Source organism: Aptenodytes patagonicus, chromosome 3 (genome assembly GCF_965638725.1).
Source record: "Aptenodytes patagonicus chromosome 3, bAptPat1.pri.cur, whole genome shotgun sequence".
Taxonomy (NCBI): domain Eukaryota; kingdom Metazoa; phylum Chordata; class Aves; order Sphenisciformes; family Spheniscidae; genus Aptenodytes; species Aptenodytes patagonicus.
The window spans coordinates 106,898,940-106,915,627 of NC_134951.1; the positions used below are offsets into that span (position 1 = coordinate 106,898,940).

General features: G+C 40.5%; 1 protein-coding gene across 2 annotated transcripts in view; it reads right to left on the minus strand.

The window, feature by feature from the left end:
- The window catches only part of PTPN14 (protein tyrosine phosphatase non-receptor type 14), a 123,884-nt gene that overhangs the window by 75,628 nt on the left and 31,568 nt on the right, over nt 1–16,688 (minus strand). The window contains exons 1-2 of one of the 2 annotated variants that reach the window (XM_076334566.1): nt 3,939–3,954; nt 3,467–3,792 (exon numbers count right to left, since the gene is read on the minus strand). In XM_076334566.1, coding sequence (XP_076190681.1) covers nt 3,467–3,640 — 174 coding nt within the window. In that variant the 5' untranslated portion in view covers nt 3,641–3,792; nt 3,939–3,954. Of the gene's footprint in view, nt 1–3,466; nt 3,793–3,938; nt 3,955–16,688 lie in introns of those variants that run through there. The other variant, XM_076334565.1, reaches the window with a different exon arrangement.

Sequence of the window (16,688 nt, forward strand, 5' to 3'; positions counted from 1 at the left end):
TGAATACAGGTTTTCAGTCGTGCCCGGCCACCCGTGGACAGCGGTCAGCGTCCACCTGCAGTGCTCAGCCCACCATCCTCCTGCTTTGGTTTGGGTTTCGCAATGTCGTAGTGCTGGAGGTACCATTGTGAAATTCAGCTCGAAAGACTAATTTTGGTTGGAAAGGACCTTCTTGTCTCACCACCACCACCACCTTACAATATGTCAGAATATTCCATCTTTAAACTTTTTATCATTTTATAAAGTGAATTAAGGAGAACAAAAAGGAGACATGAAGTCTCACAACAGATTTGTACAGATTACTCTGCTATTTCAAGCAGGTTCACTTAGACTCACTTGAAGGGAAAAATGCCATTATATTGGAAAAAAAAAAGCCTTTTTGTAATCTGTGCACATACATACAAGATTGTAAAATGACATTTCCGACCTTGTCTTTCCTCTCTTTCCCTTCCTCCCCTCTTCTCGTCTTTACTTTTTACATAATGCTGACATAAGAGCTAATTTTATTGGAACCGGTAACTGTTCAACTAGAAGACCTGATGCTTTGTCAGGAGCTTTGCTGAAAAGGATAAAACCAGATTTTACAGTAGTTACATGGCTACACTTTCTACTGACCTATTCCTGAACCCTGACTCAGTCAGGGAAGGAGTTGCATTCCCCAGAGATCAAATAGAAATATGCATAATCCATTAGATACTGGTTTTCTCAGTCATGTGTGGTATAATGATTGACAGTCCTTCACAACAATACATACAGTAATCTCAAACAGTTTTACTTTTTTTTTGGGGGGGGGTGTGGACAGTTTTTTGTTTATTTCTAAGAAATCGGCTTGAGTGAAACATGGATGTATTCCTAACACGAAGGTAAAAGTTGGGGTACACCTGGCATTTATTTGAACATAAGACCAAACTAAAGTATCAAACAAAAATTGATCTTTACTTTTAAGAGAACACATATTCTTACCTGAGACTGCATGGAGGAGACAAACAGGATTTTAGTACTGTTTTGTGAGCATGGGATTTAATGCAGCTTAGTTTCTTCCTTACTTGTACATCATAGTTTGCTGATCAGGATTTCTAAGAAAAGGCATATTCCAGCTGAAGTTTTTGCTGCATTTGCGGAATTTAAAAAGTCTCTCTCCAATACGGACACTTGCAGGGATTTTCTCCTCCGTACACTTAATGGGTTTCTCTCCTCTACTCAGCTATCCAATTGCACAAATCTTGTAGAAATTTGAGCTTTGTCAAAGTATTTTTGACTTCTGTAGAATATGATTGGCCAGCGAGTTAAAAAATGATGGTAAGCCCAGAGAGAAGGGGAGAGTCACCAAATGACTGCATCAGCTTTGTTTCCCTACAAAGCATGGCAGGAAGACTAGCGGGGCAGAACAACTGAATTTTGGGTCTGAGGGAAAGGACAGTGCCCAGCACCAGGCACCTCCAAGCTTGCTAGCTCCAATTATTCCTCATGAAAGGAGCAGAAGAGGATACAGGGAGACCCTCTTGGAGTTGAAAGGGGTCGGTACTTCTCTTCTCTCCTAAACATTTAAAGCAGCAATGGATGCTACCAGAATCAATCAGAAAAAGAGATTAAGAAAAAAAAAACAAAACACCAAACCCAAAACCAAGGTCTGTCAAAAAATGCTGTACTGTTGAAAGCCGAACTTCACAAAATTGGTTCAACGTTGCCAAAACTTTGTTTAGAAAAAAAGTGGGGAGGGTGATGAAAGAAGGGGAAAGTGTTTCAACAACATCAAAGCATTCTCCTCTGTGTTGTTAAAATATTTTTTATCTTGAAACACAAACTTTTTGTGCCGATATATTTCTTTTTGCATGACATAAATAATTTTGAAAATTAAAAAAATCAAAGCAATAGAAAAAGAAAACCCCCATGAAATTGAACACTGACCAAAACAACTTCCTTTGCTACTCTACTGTCCACTCTCTTTTCTCTGGAAAATTTGAAACTTCAGGCTTTGTTCCAAAGTGGAACAAAACACGTTCTGAAATCACAAAATGCTTTGTGGAAAAGAATGCTAACCCGCTGACAGAGCTATTGTTCGCAAATGCAGGTGGACCTCCAGAGAGAATCATTAGGCCCCAGACTTCTGCTGCACCAACTAGATAAGCCCACAAGGAATATGAGGAGAATCACTTTATTCATTTCACTCCTTTCTGCACTGGAAGGAAAGGGAAGGACCTAACCTCTCTGTAAGGACACCCTAAAGCATCACCAACAGAAAGGGGAAAAAAAAAAAAAAAAAAAAAGGAAAAAAAGAAAAAAGTAATTACTGGGAAATCCTCATCTCTAGAAGGGGAGGGGGAAGATGATTCTACTAAAATCCACATGGAAAAAAACCCCTAAGTATGAAAAATCACTATGCAATATTCTGACACTCTGCCCTATTCCTGCCTGCACATTCTCCTGCCTATTCTGCACACACAGACAGAGATTCTTCTCTCATTCTTTATCAATGATTGATGTACAAAAAGGAGTTTTTGTTTAGTTTTCATCTGCACTAGTTATTTGTATGCTACCTTCCAGTTGCCACCATTACAAAGGGCCGTGGACCAACAAATGTAAGACACTGCAAGATTATTAGATTTCTCAGCTGTGCTTACAGAAAGCACCAGCCAGGACAGTCAGATGATAAAACGCAGCAATTTACAGGCAATGGTTTTCAACTGTGATTTGCAAAAGCCTAGAAGCATGCAGGATACGTGTACGGAGTCCACAGAAGGTAAGTAAGAAAAGACAGCTCATTTGTGCCATGCACATTGGAGAGAGATTTCTAAAAAAGCCTCAACACTTAAAATAAACACTGAACTCTACAGGAAGAAGTAGAAAATAAAGGATTTCAGTCTTTAATAAAGTAAGTCTGGGTTTCTTCAGCTTTTTCAGAAGCATTGGGAATGTAAAACGAAGCCTTTCAGAGTTTCAGGTGTGAAATATTTCAGTTAAACAAAGGGAAGAAAAAAACCACCATCTTCAAACTGTTACTAGTTGCCCCTGCTAGTAACACAACTGTTGCCTCTTTCAGTATGTTAGTAACAACAATATATTTATATGAAGGTGGATATTTAAAAGCCAGTGGTCTCCTTCCCACTGGCATAATTCAACCAGCAGTGTTGGTGAAACCAGGGTTACATTCAGATAAAAGTTACTGTAACTTGGCCCTTGGCATCCCAGTTCAGAGAGTAACGGCCATCGCTTTCTAAGAAAAGAAGAAACCTCATCTTCGTATTACAAAGAGCTCTCAAAGCTATAATGAATGAGCAACAGCACAAAACCCCGAGTGCCGTTCTGCCTTCAGTTTTCATGCAACCAGAATATGTTTGTCCAAGCTCCAGCTGCTGATCGTATCTGGCCAGCTCTGAGGATAACATGATTCAAACGAACAGACTGCCTGAGCTAAAAATGTGTCAAACTATACAGTGACAGATGGTCTTTCCTGGGTTACTCTTACCTCACGTAATTCCAGCCTCTGAGCGACAGCTTCCAAGCACTCCTGCCCCGTGCTCTCCACGGAGAGGGTGCACTCGATCACATTGTTGTCCAGCAGACGGATCCTTGTCACAAAGCAGTTCTTGCTCAAGACGTTGTAGCGTCTGGTCCGTCGCAGTTTCAGCCCGAAAGGCATGGCTGTTGGCCTGGAAGGTCGCTCCTCCCCTGCACTCTTCCGAGAGTTATCAGCACACTTGTTGACTTGCCTTGAAGGCTTCTTCGCTTGGCACTACTCTCCTCCAGAAATGGAGGTAGCTGTCCATTCCCAGGGCGAGTTTCAAGGAATTCCTGCAAAATACATACAAATAAGTAGAGTTAAGTGTGAAATAAGATGTTCCTAAAGATCAGGGGAAAAGAAAATAGCTTAAAGGAAAAGAGTCACATTTAAAACCATAAAATAAAAACCTCCACACACAGGATTGCCAGGTACTTACTACCTCTCCCAAAAGAACACTTTATACAACAAATCTTTCAAAATTCTATTTCAGCGCTCAATTTAAAGTACGGATTTAATTGCAAAGCCGTTCTTCGAGAAGCTCAGTACAAACAGCAACTCTACAGGGCACACATCCAGAGGTGCTAACTCTCCCACCATTACCCCCACCACAGGGGTCTATAACATAATCTTCAAGTTAAGTTTTGGTGCCCTCAGGCCAGCTTTGAAAGCTAGCTTAAAAAGCTAAGGAATAGAGGCATTTAAAAGAGGTGCGATTTTGAAAGAAGAAAGGCTGGCTGCAGTCAGCAGGAAATGCAGGCGCTCAGCACCTCTGAAAAATCAAACCTAAGGCATGCATGTGAAAGGCAAGAAGCATCCGAGCCATTTCAGAGAAGGCTCCTCTGAGGCAATCCCTGACATTTTGCTCACTTTCAGGTGGAATGAGTAACTGCAGGAGCAGCTGTCAGAGACCAGGATAAAACCGAGTGGGAGGATGAGAACACATATTCTAGATGTTGTTTCTAATTGCTACTCCTAAAAATTTACCAGGGACACGTGCAACTGTTAAGCCAAAATACAGAGTAGACAGAAGAACTAGAGATACAGAAATAATGACATTTAAGAAGCTATGATCCTCATCTGCGAGATCCACTTCTTTTTTTAAAAAAAAGTTTAGTTAGGAGCAGGTTCAAGCTAAACCAAACAAAGCATTTGCACTGGCATAATCAGCTTTAAAATGTCACTTTCCACATGCAGAGAGGAATGAAATAAAAAGCCAATTACTTGCTACCAAGCCTTCCTGGTTTTGTTTGAATATTCTGGAGAAAGAGATGGAGGGACACCAACATTGGCATTTAAAAGTCCATTTCTCTTAACAAATAGTACTGCAAACAAAAACTAGCTCCCATTTCCTTGCTTCTTAAGAGAAGCAACGGAAAGCATTGCCAGCAGAGTACGCATCATTTAGCTGGATGTGACATTTCAAACAGATAGTACATTGCTCACATGTATCATTTGGCATAGGACTGCATGAATCAGTTATTTTCACTTTTTACTGAATGTAGTTGCTATGGAAATTATTAGAAGCAGACTGATTGACTACAGTGATTATCATTACACTAGAAACATAACTATCACATATTTGATAAAGTGTATTTTCCAAAGCCAGTATATCTTGGCATTTATTGGGGGGTTAAAGCAACACAAAACAAGAAAACCCCACACAAACAGAAAACCACAAGCAACCTTTCACTGGTTAGGTGTGCGACTACCCTGACAGTCTACTAGCTTTACCAGAGAAAAGCCTAGAGACTTTGAGAAGGGGCACATGCTATTTGACTGAAGTGCAAACAAACCTATCAAATTAGCTGCTGTAGTTTAATCTCCCATTTCTAACTTTCGTGGGTACAGACATAATGTGTTATTGTCACATGATTGCACGAGAGAGCTGTTATACCTTGCATCACTGTAACATCAGAAGCCATCAAAGACACATGAATACATCCCCACAACAATCTGATGAAGCAGGGACGTGTTACCCATGACTCACAGAAGAGGAATTGAAACAAACATTAGCCAGCTTGTCCAACATCACTCAGGAGAATGGCAGTAGATCTATGTACTAAAACACACAGGCCAGGCTAGTGCTTTAACCCCTAGCCAACTATTTGGCACTTACCTTGCCTACCAACCTATCCAAAACTACAGCACGAAGTTGAAAAGTGGGAAGAATGGAAGGAAATTACAAAGAAGGAAGGGCGTGGAAGACGATGTCTTATCAAGAACAGCATTTTTGTTCAGTCTCTGGCTTTGCAGATTATTCTAAGTCGGACACATGGAGAGTTTTAAAAAAAAAACCAAACCTTATCTTGCATTACTGTTAGTTGCACACGTTTCCTCACAGAACATGAGCCATCCTCTGTACAGTAATTGTATAGTTAATAGTAGCCTAAAGATGAAATCAGTGTTAGTAAAAAAAAATAAAGTGATTGGCCTTGCTCACCAGGCACATTGAACACTACAGCTATCACAGGATAAGCCATCCCAGAAGACTTGTGTGCAAACGTGCTACTCTGGGATAAACCCACCAATTCCTGTATAACTGAAATGTCGACATGGATTGGGAATGAATTGCTCTAAGTTATATCATATGCTCAGGTAAACAAGGCCAATATTTCCTCCATTTTTCAAGAAGCAGCAAAATAAAAGGAGTTTTTCCTCAATTCCACTGAGGGCAATTAATCAGCCAGCACCATTTTCTAAAGACACAGACATACAAACGGTTTAATGGATGCACTTTGTGTAACAGGGTTTGAGTTACTTTTTCATTTCACTTAAATATACATGAATGCCCGATGACAGCTCTGTCACATGAAACGTCACACTTAAATTAGTTTCCAATTAAAGAATGAATTGACATGGCAAGACTGGGACAGTTTAAACGAGCTCAGATAGGTCCAGCCTGTAACAACTATTAATTCTCAATTCAATGCACATGTCTAACTTTTCTGTTTACACAACTTCTGGATGTTTGACCAACTTTCCACTTGGGTTTTCTGTTAAGTTGACACTCAGAAAGCTTCTGGTAAGCTTTCTAAATAAGATCTCAAAGGCCCTGGTCGCTTACAGGTTCCTAAAGCAAACAGAGTATGTAGCTTCTTTATGTTTGTATAATCTTAAAAGCATCAGGAGCATCCATTTTTATTCACAGTTATTTTGTGGACAACTAAAAAAAGCAGAAGACTGGAGATAGAAGGGTTTTGGTCTTCCAAATGAAGGATTATTTCATTACAGGATCTCCTTTCCTGGTTAAAGGTTGCCAAGGAGCAGCAATGTCCCTAACCAAGTAAACCAAACTATGCAGGCATTCACAACACTCCCCTCCTCAAACTGACACTTTCACTACAATTAAAACAAAACAAAACAAATGAAACTAAAGCAAGCCTATAAAAAGCTCATCAGATAACCATGAACTCATTCTGCTTTTTAAAAAAGGATTTCTTTTAAGAATATTTCAGGTGTGAGAGAGACAGATGTGACATCTTTTAAACTGACATCTTTTAAACTGACATCTTCTATTTAAGGATTTATTTTTCTGGAAAGAAACTAGACTGAGCTCTTTATGAACCTTGGGTATTTTTCCTTTTTTTCTTTTTGTTCCATGTTTTGGTTATTTTGGATTCTTTCTTCCCCTTCCCACCATCATACTTCAAATTTATGTATCAATTGCTCTCTGCGAGTTAAGCTTACTCTAACAAACGTGCCGAACTAAACAAGGTTTTTAGAAGGAACATAAGCTTGGGAATTCAAACATTCTGCTAAATACAAATTCCCTTCACTCAAAGTACATACTTTGTAGGCATATAAAACACAAAACCCAGTGTCCCCCAACCATGTCCCAGAAACCACAACTACAAAAAAAAAAAAAGGCTTTGCAGAAGCACAATTTACCTGCCCATCTAACCACTCATCTATAAGTGAGCCATCACTAATACTCGATATGAATACCAATTCTAAAGTAAAACCTCAAAATCATAAGTTGAAATAAGGTCCCTCTAAAAACCAAAAGCCTGGCACTAAAACTCTCAAGTATCTCAGAAAGTAACAGTCTGAGAGACCAAGACATTTGTAACGCTTAGACAGGTGTGCGCTGACGACAGCACGGTACAAAAGCACAGGCATTGCCAGAGAGCAGCAGGAGCAGGGCTGCCCCGTGAGAGGGGATGAGTTGGGAGCTGAGGGTGACCCCAGCAGGGCACTGTCCTCACCCCACTGCAGCACAGTCCTTCAGGAGATGAGCCAGACAAGCGGAGAAATGGGTCCATCGACAGCACCAGGCATGGCCGGGGTTGAACCAGGTCCGGGGGGCGGCCAGGGACCCCCACCTGGGGCAGCAGGAGACCGGGCTGGAGACCACCAACCACAGAGCTCAGTCACTGACTGACAGTCCTGGGCTGATCTGAACTGGAGGTCCCAGACCTGTGGGCAGAGGATGGGGTGGAAGCCAGAGGTGAGGCTGGTCAGGGCCATTAAGGCATACAGGCACACTCAGGGTCCCCACACCCAACATAATTTCCAGGTGAAGGACCAGGCCAGCATGGTGCTCTGACTGCATTTTAAACCTTTAACGCTTTTGAGCACATGCTCATTTGACAGCTAAATTTCATTCTGCAAATTATCTCGCCTGAAACGGTTTGATGACAAACATTGTGTACAAAGTGTAAAATCAAAACAGGCTTTTGAAAAAGCATCTATCCTAAATGCAGTTTCATCAGTATGAAGATGAAGAGATACCATGTCTTAGTGGATTCTTGGTGAAGTTTAATATTCTCCTGTTTCAGTAAACCAAGAAAAAATCCTGAACAACGAGCCAACACCTTTGCTATCATAGATATTGGAATCCTATTTCTTACGTTATTTACTTCAAAAAGCCATATGGATAAAGTCAATGGCTGTGGGGAACACAGGGAAGACTGAAGATGGCAAAAGAGGATAAAGAATGAAAACAGATTTGACACAGAATAAAACTAAACCTTTAACCCGCAATCTCATTCCAAGCACAATGTAAGTTCTCTTAACAGCTTTCACTAGAAAGCAGCTTAAAGATGGAGCCTGATACAAACACTGTATGTCCCAGCTCAAGACATGCTTACTTATTCTCACTCGACACTACGTGCGGAAGCCCTACCAGCATATTGTCTGTGCAAAGGCAGCAGATATGGATGTACGATCTCTCCAACGGTATTTGATTCCCCCACAACACCGCTGCATCTTGCAAGGGGAGAGAGTAGAAATCACTGAGCGTTCTTGCAAGGAATCCTTCCCTGTACAAAAGAGTTTTCAAGAGGTACCACGCCCCCATCGTTCAGCAACAGAATACTGTTATTCACATACACAGAGGTAGCAAAAAACATGTATCTCATATAACCAAGAATATCTTCCAAGCACAACGCTGGGCACCAAACTGAAACACCTTCAAGCCACAGATGGCACAGCCGTTGTGGTTTAGGGAGAAAAAGGCTTATCATGACCCCAAGCAGTAACACTACCTATTAGCAACCAGCCTTCTTCACTGGCCAGTCCTGCATGAAGAACTAGGTCAGATTTACACTGCGACATGTAACTCAGAATTGCTTCTGATTTTTAAGAAAATTGGTTAGTTTCTGTACAAAATATAAAAATCTCCTGAGGGGTTTAAATTACCTGATGCAGATAAAAATTTGTGCGTTTCCAAAACAGTAATTTTTTTTCTTTACGAGACATTACAGTGAAACTAGGTCAAACCACTAGTACACAAAAAGCAAATAAATGAGTATTCTACATCTTTTCCAAACCTAAAACCAAAAGAAGCCAGAAATACAAAAAATTCCTCCTTCGTTCTCCCAAAGCCAGCTGGGGCTGGCCAGATTTTTTTTTTGTAGTTTTAAAAGACAGACTGAAGGGAGCAAGGGAAGCCGCTAGTTGTTTCATGAGGAAGAGGCCATGCAGCAGAAGCTGCTTTGTGTGGTGAAGGGCACTGCTCCAGTCACAGGGCATTCTCCTGCTTCCTTAAATTTATTTAAAGGCCAGGAGAGAAGAAAGGCTTATAAATAATTAAGGCCAAGATAACGCTCAGGACATTTCCAAGTATGTAACTTGCTCCTCTGTTACAGACTTCATATATTTAACTGTACCACATTCAAAGGAGCGTAAAAAAAAAATAGCATCTGATATGACATGCACTTAAAGCAGAATGCTTTCTCTCACTTCATTTGCTTTTGTACATAATTTCTGAAACTCCAGGAAGAAAGCAATTACTGTCAAACTGCAGCCTGTATTTACCAACAGCGCGTGGCACCCCTCCAGCATTCCTAGCGCTGCAGGAGCAGCAGCACACCTAACAGAAGTATGTAACCCTGGGCTGGGCACGAGACCGCAGCATTTGATGTAAGCTGCAAGTGGTGCGCAAGCCTACAGTTTTAGGGAGGAATAAAAATAACAGTGTATGAGAGACACGACGTCTGGCACAATCCATCTCCATCTAGTTGAGTTCTGTCTAGAGGAGGAAATCTCTCCCTGTGAAATAGCTTTCTCTCCCTTGATTGCTCTTCATGCAGGTAGAGCATGGCAAGGAGTATTCCTGTACGTTACAAGGTGTCTCTATCCCACCCAGTTATGGGTGGAATTCCCATCAAGCCTGATAAAGTCTCAGGAGTCAAATTCATCTCTGGACAGATGAAAGCGGTTTTTAACCCTTACATAATACAAGCCTTCTGCTGCAAAGCCACTGTTTTCAACTGCTTGTTTATGCAGTCCCTGGCAAGACGTGGACCTCATCCCCCAGCCATTTAAATCTTTAAAAATCCTTGGGGAGATTTAAGTATTACCATAATCCAAACAGTAATAAAACCAGTAACATTCTCACCTCTACATTCTGGAAAAAGAGTAAAATTCTACTTTCACTTCATTTTTATAAATATTACAATATCCTGTGCAGAACTTTCAAGGTTTCTAAGCATCTAGAGGTTCCATACCTGTGTGCATGAACAGATGCCAAGGACTCTAGGACATTCAAAGCATAAGACAACTGCTACTGTTACTACTACTGTGCATCATCAGACACCAATACACGGTGGCCAAAGATCAAAAATCATCTCAAGTAGCATTTCTACTTTCCCAATTCCACCACAGCTTTCCCTTCCCAGGAAAATTTCCATTTTCCATCAGATCCATCTTTGCTGTAACAGTTTTTTTGTATCTAAGTTGTCATGCGTTTTCACTCTATCCAACTTGGGTCAGATTCTGCTTTCAGTAGTCCAAACAAAATGCCTAGAGGTTTAAATAAAGTCAAAAGAATCACTCCAATTGGGACCAGTTAAAATTCTACCCTTTCTTTCTTCTCTTTTGTTGCAATACAACAGTGAGTACGTACTCACTGACTCTGAAGTGCATAAATGTTAGTAGGTGCACCCTTTGTTATCCCCTCCTCCCCTGCTAAAGCGCCCCTCTTTTTGTGTAAAAACACCTTTCTTGTGCATCCACAGAACAGTTTTATGGAGTTTCATGGACACAAATCTATCAGGCAGACACCTAATTACTCTTCTGCATCAAGGTGCACAAGTACCAAGTATTTTTGTGGATCTCATTAAGTCAGCGTCTGTAAACAGTCTCTATCACAGAAACGATGTGAACTTCCCAAACTGAAAATTAGCGCCTTATCCATTACTTCCTTACTTATCGCTCCAGAATACCCTCAACGATCTAACAGGTCTTTATAATGCAACTACTGATGAAGGACTCTTTTTGAGTTAGTGTAAGCATTCAAGTTAGGAGTAACATCTGCATAAAGTAACATACCCAAAATGATGCCTGGGTTGCCACTGTGATCAGTTTTAATCCACAAGAATATCAGTAATGAAGCTGGAGTTTTTACCACTCACCTGTACACTTTGTAGAACTTTGTGCTCTAAAGTTAAAAAAACAAAACAAACCAAAATGCCAGACCCCAGTAGTTTCCCTTCCTGAGTAAGAAATGCTGCCTGTCTGTCCATGCCAGGTGTCTGCAGCAGCTCCACCTCTCTGCCATGGCAGGGTTTAGGGTGCAGCAGTTAACCATTTACAACCTTCTCACACCTCGGCTATGTTATTGCAAGACCTCAAATTAGACACAGCCAAGAGTGACTGGTGCCTGGATGGCACCTGTCCAAGGATGCAGTTTTGTACGTGAGGCAGGCTCACCTAAGAGCTCACTACTGCCAGGAACAGGCGAGAGGTCTTGCTTCCCCCCCTGCCCCTTAATTCCAGAGCGCATTGCCACAGCTTGTCTTATGCCAGCTCTAGAAATCTGCTGGGACCTCCTCCTGGTTGAGCCACTTCACCTCCCTAACTTAGTAATAGAATAGGATTCTTTTCAGTTTGGTTAGTGAGTTTAAATAGCTCACAGTTGGAGCCCAGCATGAGTAGCTCACCTGGTGCAGGGAAGAGAGCAGAACCACACAGCTCAGAGAAGGAAGAATAAGAGCAATTCTGCCTTAATTGACAGCAGTTGGCCAGGTCAGCTGAGCAGTTTGTGAAATTACAGCCCAAGGAAGGCTCCTGGTCTCAGCAGGCAAGGGAACTCCCCAGAATACATTCCCATTCTTCCTGTATGGCAAAGCTACATTAGAATAAAAGTTACTTTCTCCGAAATAGCCAGTTGATTCAAAACGCACTGATTTTTTTTTTTCCAAAAGAAAGCAATTTATTCTGTAATTGAATGTCCATAAGAGGTGTTAATACTGCAAACTCGGAATGTTTTATACATGGACAAACCATTCAGAAGAAGAGAAATGAGACCAGCATTTTGGTATTTTGGCACATCCTTCTTTCAGACCTGGTACTACACCTGTTCTCTAAGTGCCACCCTTCAGAAAAGGCACCGAAGGCACAAGGTCCTGCATCCTAAATTTTTACTAAACACTTCCTAGCAATCAAAGATCAGGAAAACCTAACTGTTATTGTAAGGGTCAACTATTTAAAATCAATTATAGCCAAGTGTCTTAAAACCTCTCAGAAGATTTGATAGGATTCTTCACTTTCTGTCCCTATTTTACCCCACTGGCTACAATCAGTAGCAACATAGTATCAGCACCATTTACTTTTTCTTTCAGTTAGTCACCTTTGTGAAAGGTTTTCAACTCCTTCAGGCTCGCTGGAGCTATAGTGACTATAGGAGATTACATTTCCTGCTAAATGTGACTGATAGGCGTGCAAAAACCATTATAAAAACAGTGAAGGATATGCTTAGTAAAAACCACAGGAAAACTTCTTACAGTGCATTTTCATTATTCTCTCATGTTACAAAGACATGAGTAAAACTGCAAATAAAAGTTCTAAACACAGGATAATATGAAGAGCAGAAGCAATAACTCTAATAGAGGCAAGTAATTGAATCAGATAGGGAGTAAAATTATACATCCCAGTACATTCAACGCTAGTTAAACATACGCTAGCACAAACCAGTGCCAGTTGCTCTATAATTTCAAATGATGCAATAAAAAGTTTGTTAAAAATAAAGGCAAAAAAGTTCAAACATCACCTATCCCACTTTAATGAAAAAATACCTATTTTCAAGAGCTGGCTGCAGTTTCACTTCTGTATTGGGATTTTGCAACGGGACAGTGACAAGAGAGCACTTGGAGATTAAGAAGCAAATAGCCACAACGCTTGTGAGACTGCAAGATCTGCCTGCAGCTCGTTACACAGGTACCACCACTCTGGTGTCAGATGAAGACTGAAAGCTGCCTAGCTGCGTTCACGCAATGCTGCTCTCAGCCGAGACCCTGCCGGGAAGGCGTGTTACCCCAGCAAAACATGGTCCTATGCACTTAATAAAGGTGTGATATTTCTGCTCCTGCCTTTCTTCTGATTTTAATACGGCTTATACAACTGAGCTTCTACAATTTCTACTCAAACAGTGGTCACGCTTGTGTACCTCCCGTTCTCCTTTGCTTCCTTTAATATATATATTTGGAAAACACAAAGTCTTTCAAATGAATAGAAACTGGGAAAATTTGGGTTATAACTACAGATTTCTAAAGTGCATCACACTACCTCTAACTCTAAAGACTCCAAAGTCAAAAAGTTACCTATTTAATGTAAGGAGGTTCCAACACGTTGGGATTCCTTGGCCCACCAGGAAAGGAAATGTTTTCTTTAAAAAAATCTGTCTTGTAAAACCCGAAGAATCACATGTACAACTGGGGGAGAGAGGAAAGATCAGCAAGAACCACTCAACTTGCAACAGATGAAATGTGAACAGTGTGGTGGCCCCTCCAAACTGCAAACCTGTCCTTTTCCTTACGGGAAGGAGATCCAGTGCTGCCCCCGCTGACGTCAGTAAGCAGACTGGCACCAAGTGAAGCAAGACCCATACCTGCAGGCTTACAGTAAGAATAAAACTTTGTCCAGTTTCTTGACGTTCGGAGCAATGGTCTGCTTCCCAAGAGATGCTCAATTAATCCCATTCATGTATTAGATAATGAACCGGGATAATGCAATGGAGGAAGCGTGGCTGCAGATAAGCAACGAGAGCCAAGCGTGATGGGGTGGAGGAGAAAGGGAGGAGAGGGGGAGAGAGAGAGAGGAAAAATAAAATTAAAAAAGCACGCACACTGTACATCCTAACCCACAACTGGGCACATTTAATTACGTAAGTAGATATTTCATACAAGATCATAACATGAACTTTTCAACTTGCATGGAAAAAAGCCTCTCCACTAGTCAATGCATTAAAACATCGATGCTACAAAAGGCTGAAAAAATTCCTTCAAGTTCTATCAAAGGAGGATTATATTGTGGGCACATGCATGAAGAAAGTAAATCTGTTATCTTTACTGAATATAGGCCTTGATGTAAATCACGCAGCCACAGTCTATGAATAACTGCATTTGTTTCGACAGCAAAACACCTCATCTAAAATACAGAATAGCTGCCGGAAATGAGCTAATGGTACTTTTCTTTCTGTATTAAAGGATTATTTTCCAGTGCCCACTGTGTGGGCTTAAACACTAGCCTGAAACAGTCAAAATACTTAGAAGTAAGATTTATGGCTAAAGGGGGGGGTAGGGGGGACCTTCTTTGAAGCGACTGACTTCTTTGACCGGTGTCTCAGAATTACAAGGCTACAAAAGGACCCCTCTCTGTGAGCAGCCCTCTGTGTTCTTCCTTCATCTCTGTTGCAGATCGTATTGATAAACAAGATTTGAAAACAATTACCTGGTTATCACGGAGCTGGATAGCACATAGGAACTGAGATATTATTAACAACAGATGTCATGGTTTTTTTCTAATAATATTTAACAGGGAAACTCTTACACCTCAAATACCACTCAAGCCATCAATATGAATCCTTCAGCACTAGTATGTTTTTCAAAAGCTTTCAAAGGAGCTTGGGAGAAAAATTATGAATTTACTTCCGCAGCACTCCAATAAGTGCTGCTAATTGCATTGACAGAGGAAGGAATTGTACAAACTGTAATCCCATATTGTTTCATTGTACAAAAGTGTAATTTTTCTTTTTTAGTTACAGCAGTACCATAGTAGATATGTTTTGATTGGCTGCTTATTTCCTCTAACGTATTATTTGTAATTAATTTACTCAAGAGAACAGCTTTGCACTGAAGGTTAGTAAAACTGTATTAGTTTTGGAGTGTAAAATACAAGTTGCAGCTTTATACACAAAACCACTGTAATAAATTCTAAAAACTGTGGCATGCCATTCTTTGCTCAGCTTTCATAATAGTGCTTCAGTAAATGCTTTACTACCTTCCCCCATAAGTGTGGACAAAATACTCACCCTTTACATATGATGACAGCTTTATTTGGAATCATACTTGAGGTTATCAGCTTTTAATGAGATTAAAGCCTGATTCTTATTAACTGACCCTATTAGAGAAGGTAGTTGCTTTGTTACACTTCAGAGAGAAAAAATGCTTTGCAGAAACTTTTACTCGGTCATGAGCTGAAAAGAAATTCTTCTTTAAAATAAAACAGCTTTATTCCTTGCTCAAATTAATCCAGTTTTATGTTAACGTTCTAGCATACAACTGGAGCAGCAAAGGCCAAAACTGACTTGTAAGCTTGTGACCCTCCCTAGCTCACAAAACAGACTTTGTATATTAAAATGGAGAGAGACAAACATTAACATCTAACATTAACATTTTCTTATTTTTTTGTTCTTTGCAAGCAATTCAGATTTAAAACAGAGACGTTAGTCTGACTTTTAGTTCTCATATGAAAAACAGTAAGGTTACTCCAAATCTAAGTTGCACAATTTATAAAAGAAACCTAGATCTAAACAGAACTTGCACAAAATCAAAACATCTTCCATATGACCACAGGTAGGTGTATTTGTTGTACATGCATACCAAGCTGGCACAAATAGGCCTTTGATCCATTGTAGTAGCCATTGAAGTGCTACTGAATGCGATCAAAGAAAAATATTATATATAGATTATGGAAGTTTATTGTCTTATTTATAAGTACAAAACCTAAACACCAGAACAGAAGAAGGTGGAGTAAAATAAAAAATGGTTAAACAATCTCTCTGTACGTATCATGTTTTCTTGTTCGGTATCACTTAATTGGACCTGCAGAAATCTAAGGAGATGAGGTATCTCTAACATTTACACTCAGCATTAACTGGAACGCAGGGAGAAGCAAGAGAAGAAACAAGGAACAAAAATAAAATGAGTGGAGAAAGCCCACGTGGTACAGCCCTTCCTGTAATTCTGTCTCTGGTTAGCAAGTTGGAAGCATCTCGTTTCTTTAACTTGAAGCCTGATACTCACATTCCCCTGCAGCTTAATGTGAACATGGACAACAGATCACACTCACGTCTTAAAGGACCTAAATGATTCAGCACAGCAAGCCCACAAGCTACAAGGCCGATAGCAAGAAACCTTACGTTTACGTCCACTTTGAAGAAAAGGAAATTAAATTTCATAATCCCCAGTTCTACCGCAGAAGTAGGCAATGCCATATGGATATACCGATCACATTAAACAGAAGAAAGTAAAATCTGTCCTTCGCAGCTGTGAAGACACTCATGCCTACTGAAGTGCTGTTAAGTATGGCCACCACTCCCATGAAATCAATTAACCTGTACCTACGCAGCATGGGAGTGAGACATGTCTCCAACCACAGCCTTTCTAGAACCAGTGCTGAATGGCAACAGGTTGAACAGAAATCCAACTGCAGACCAACTGTGATACCGGTGTGCATTTTATTC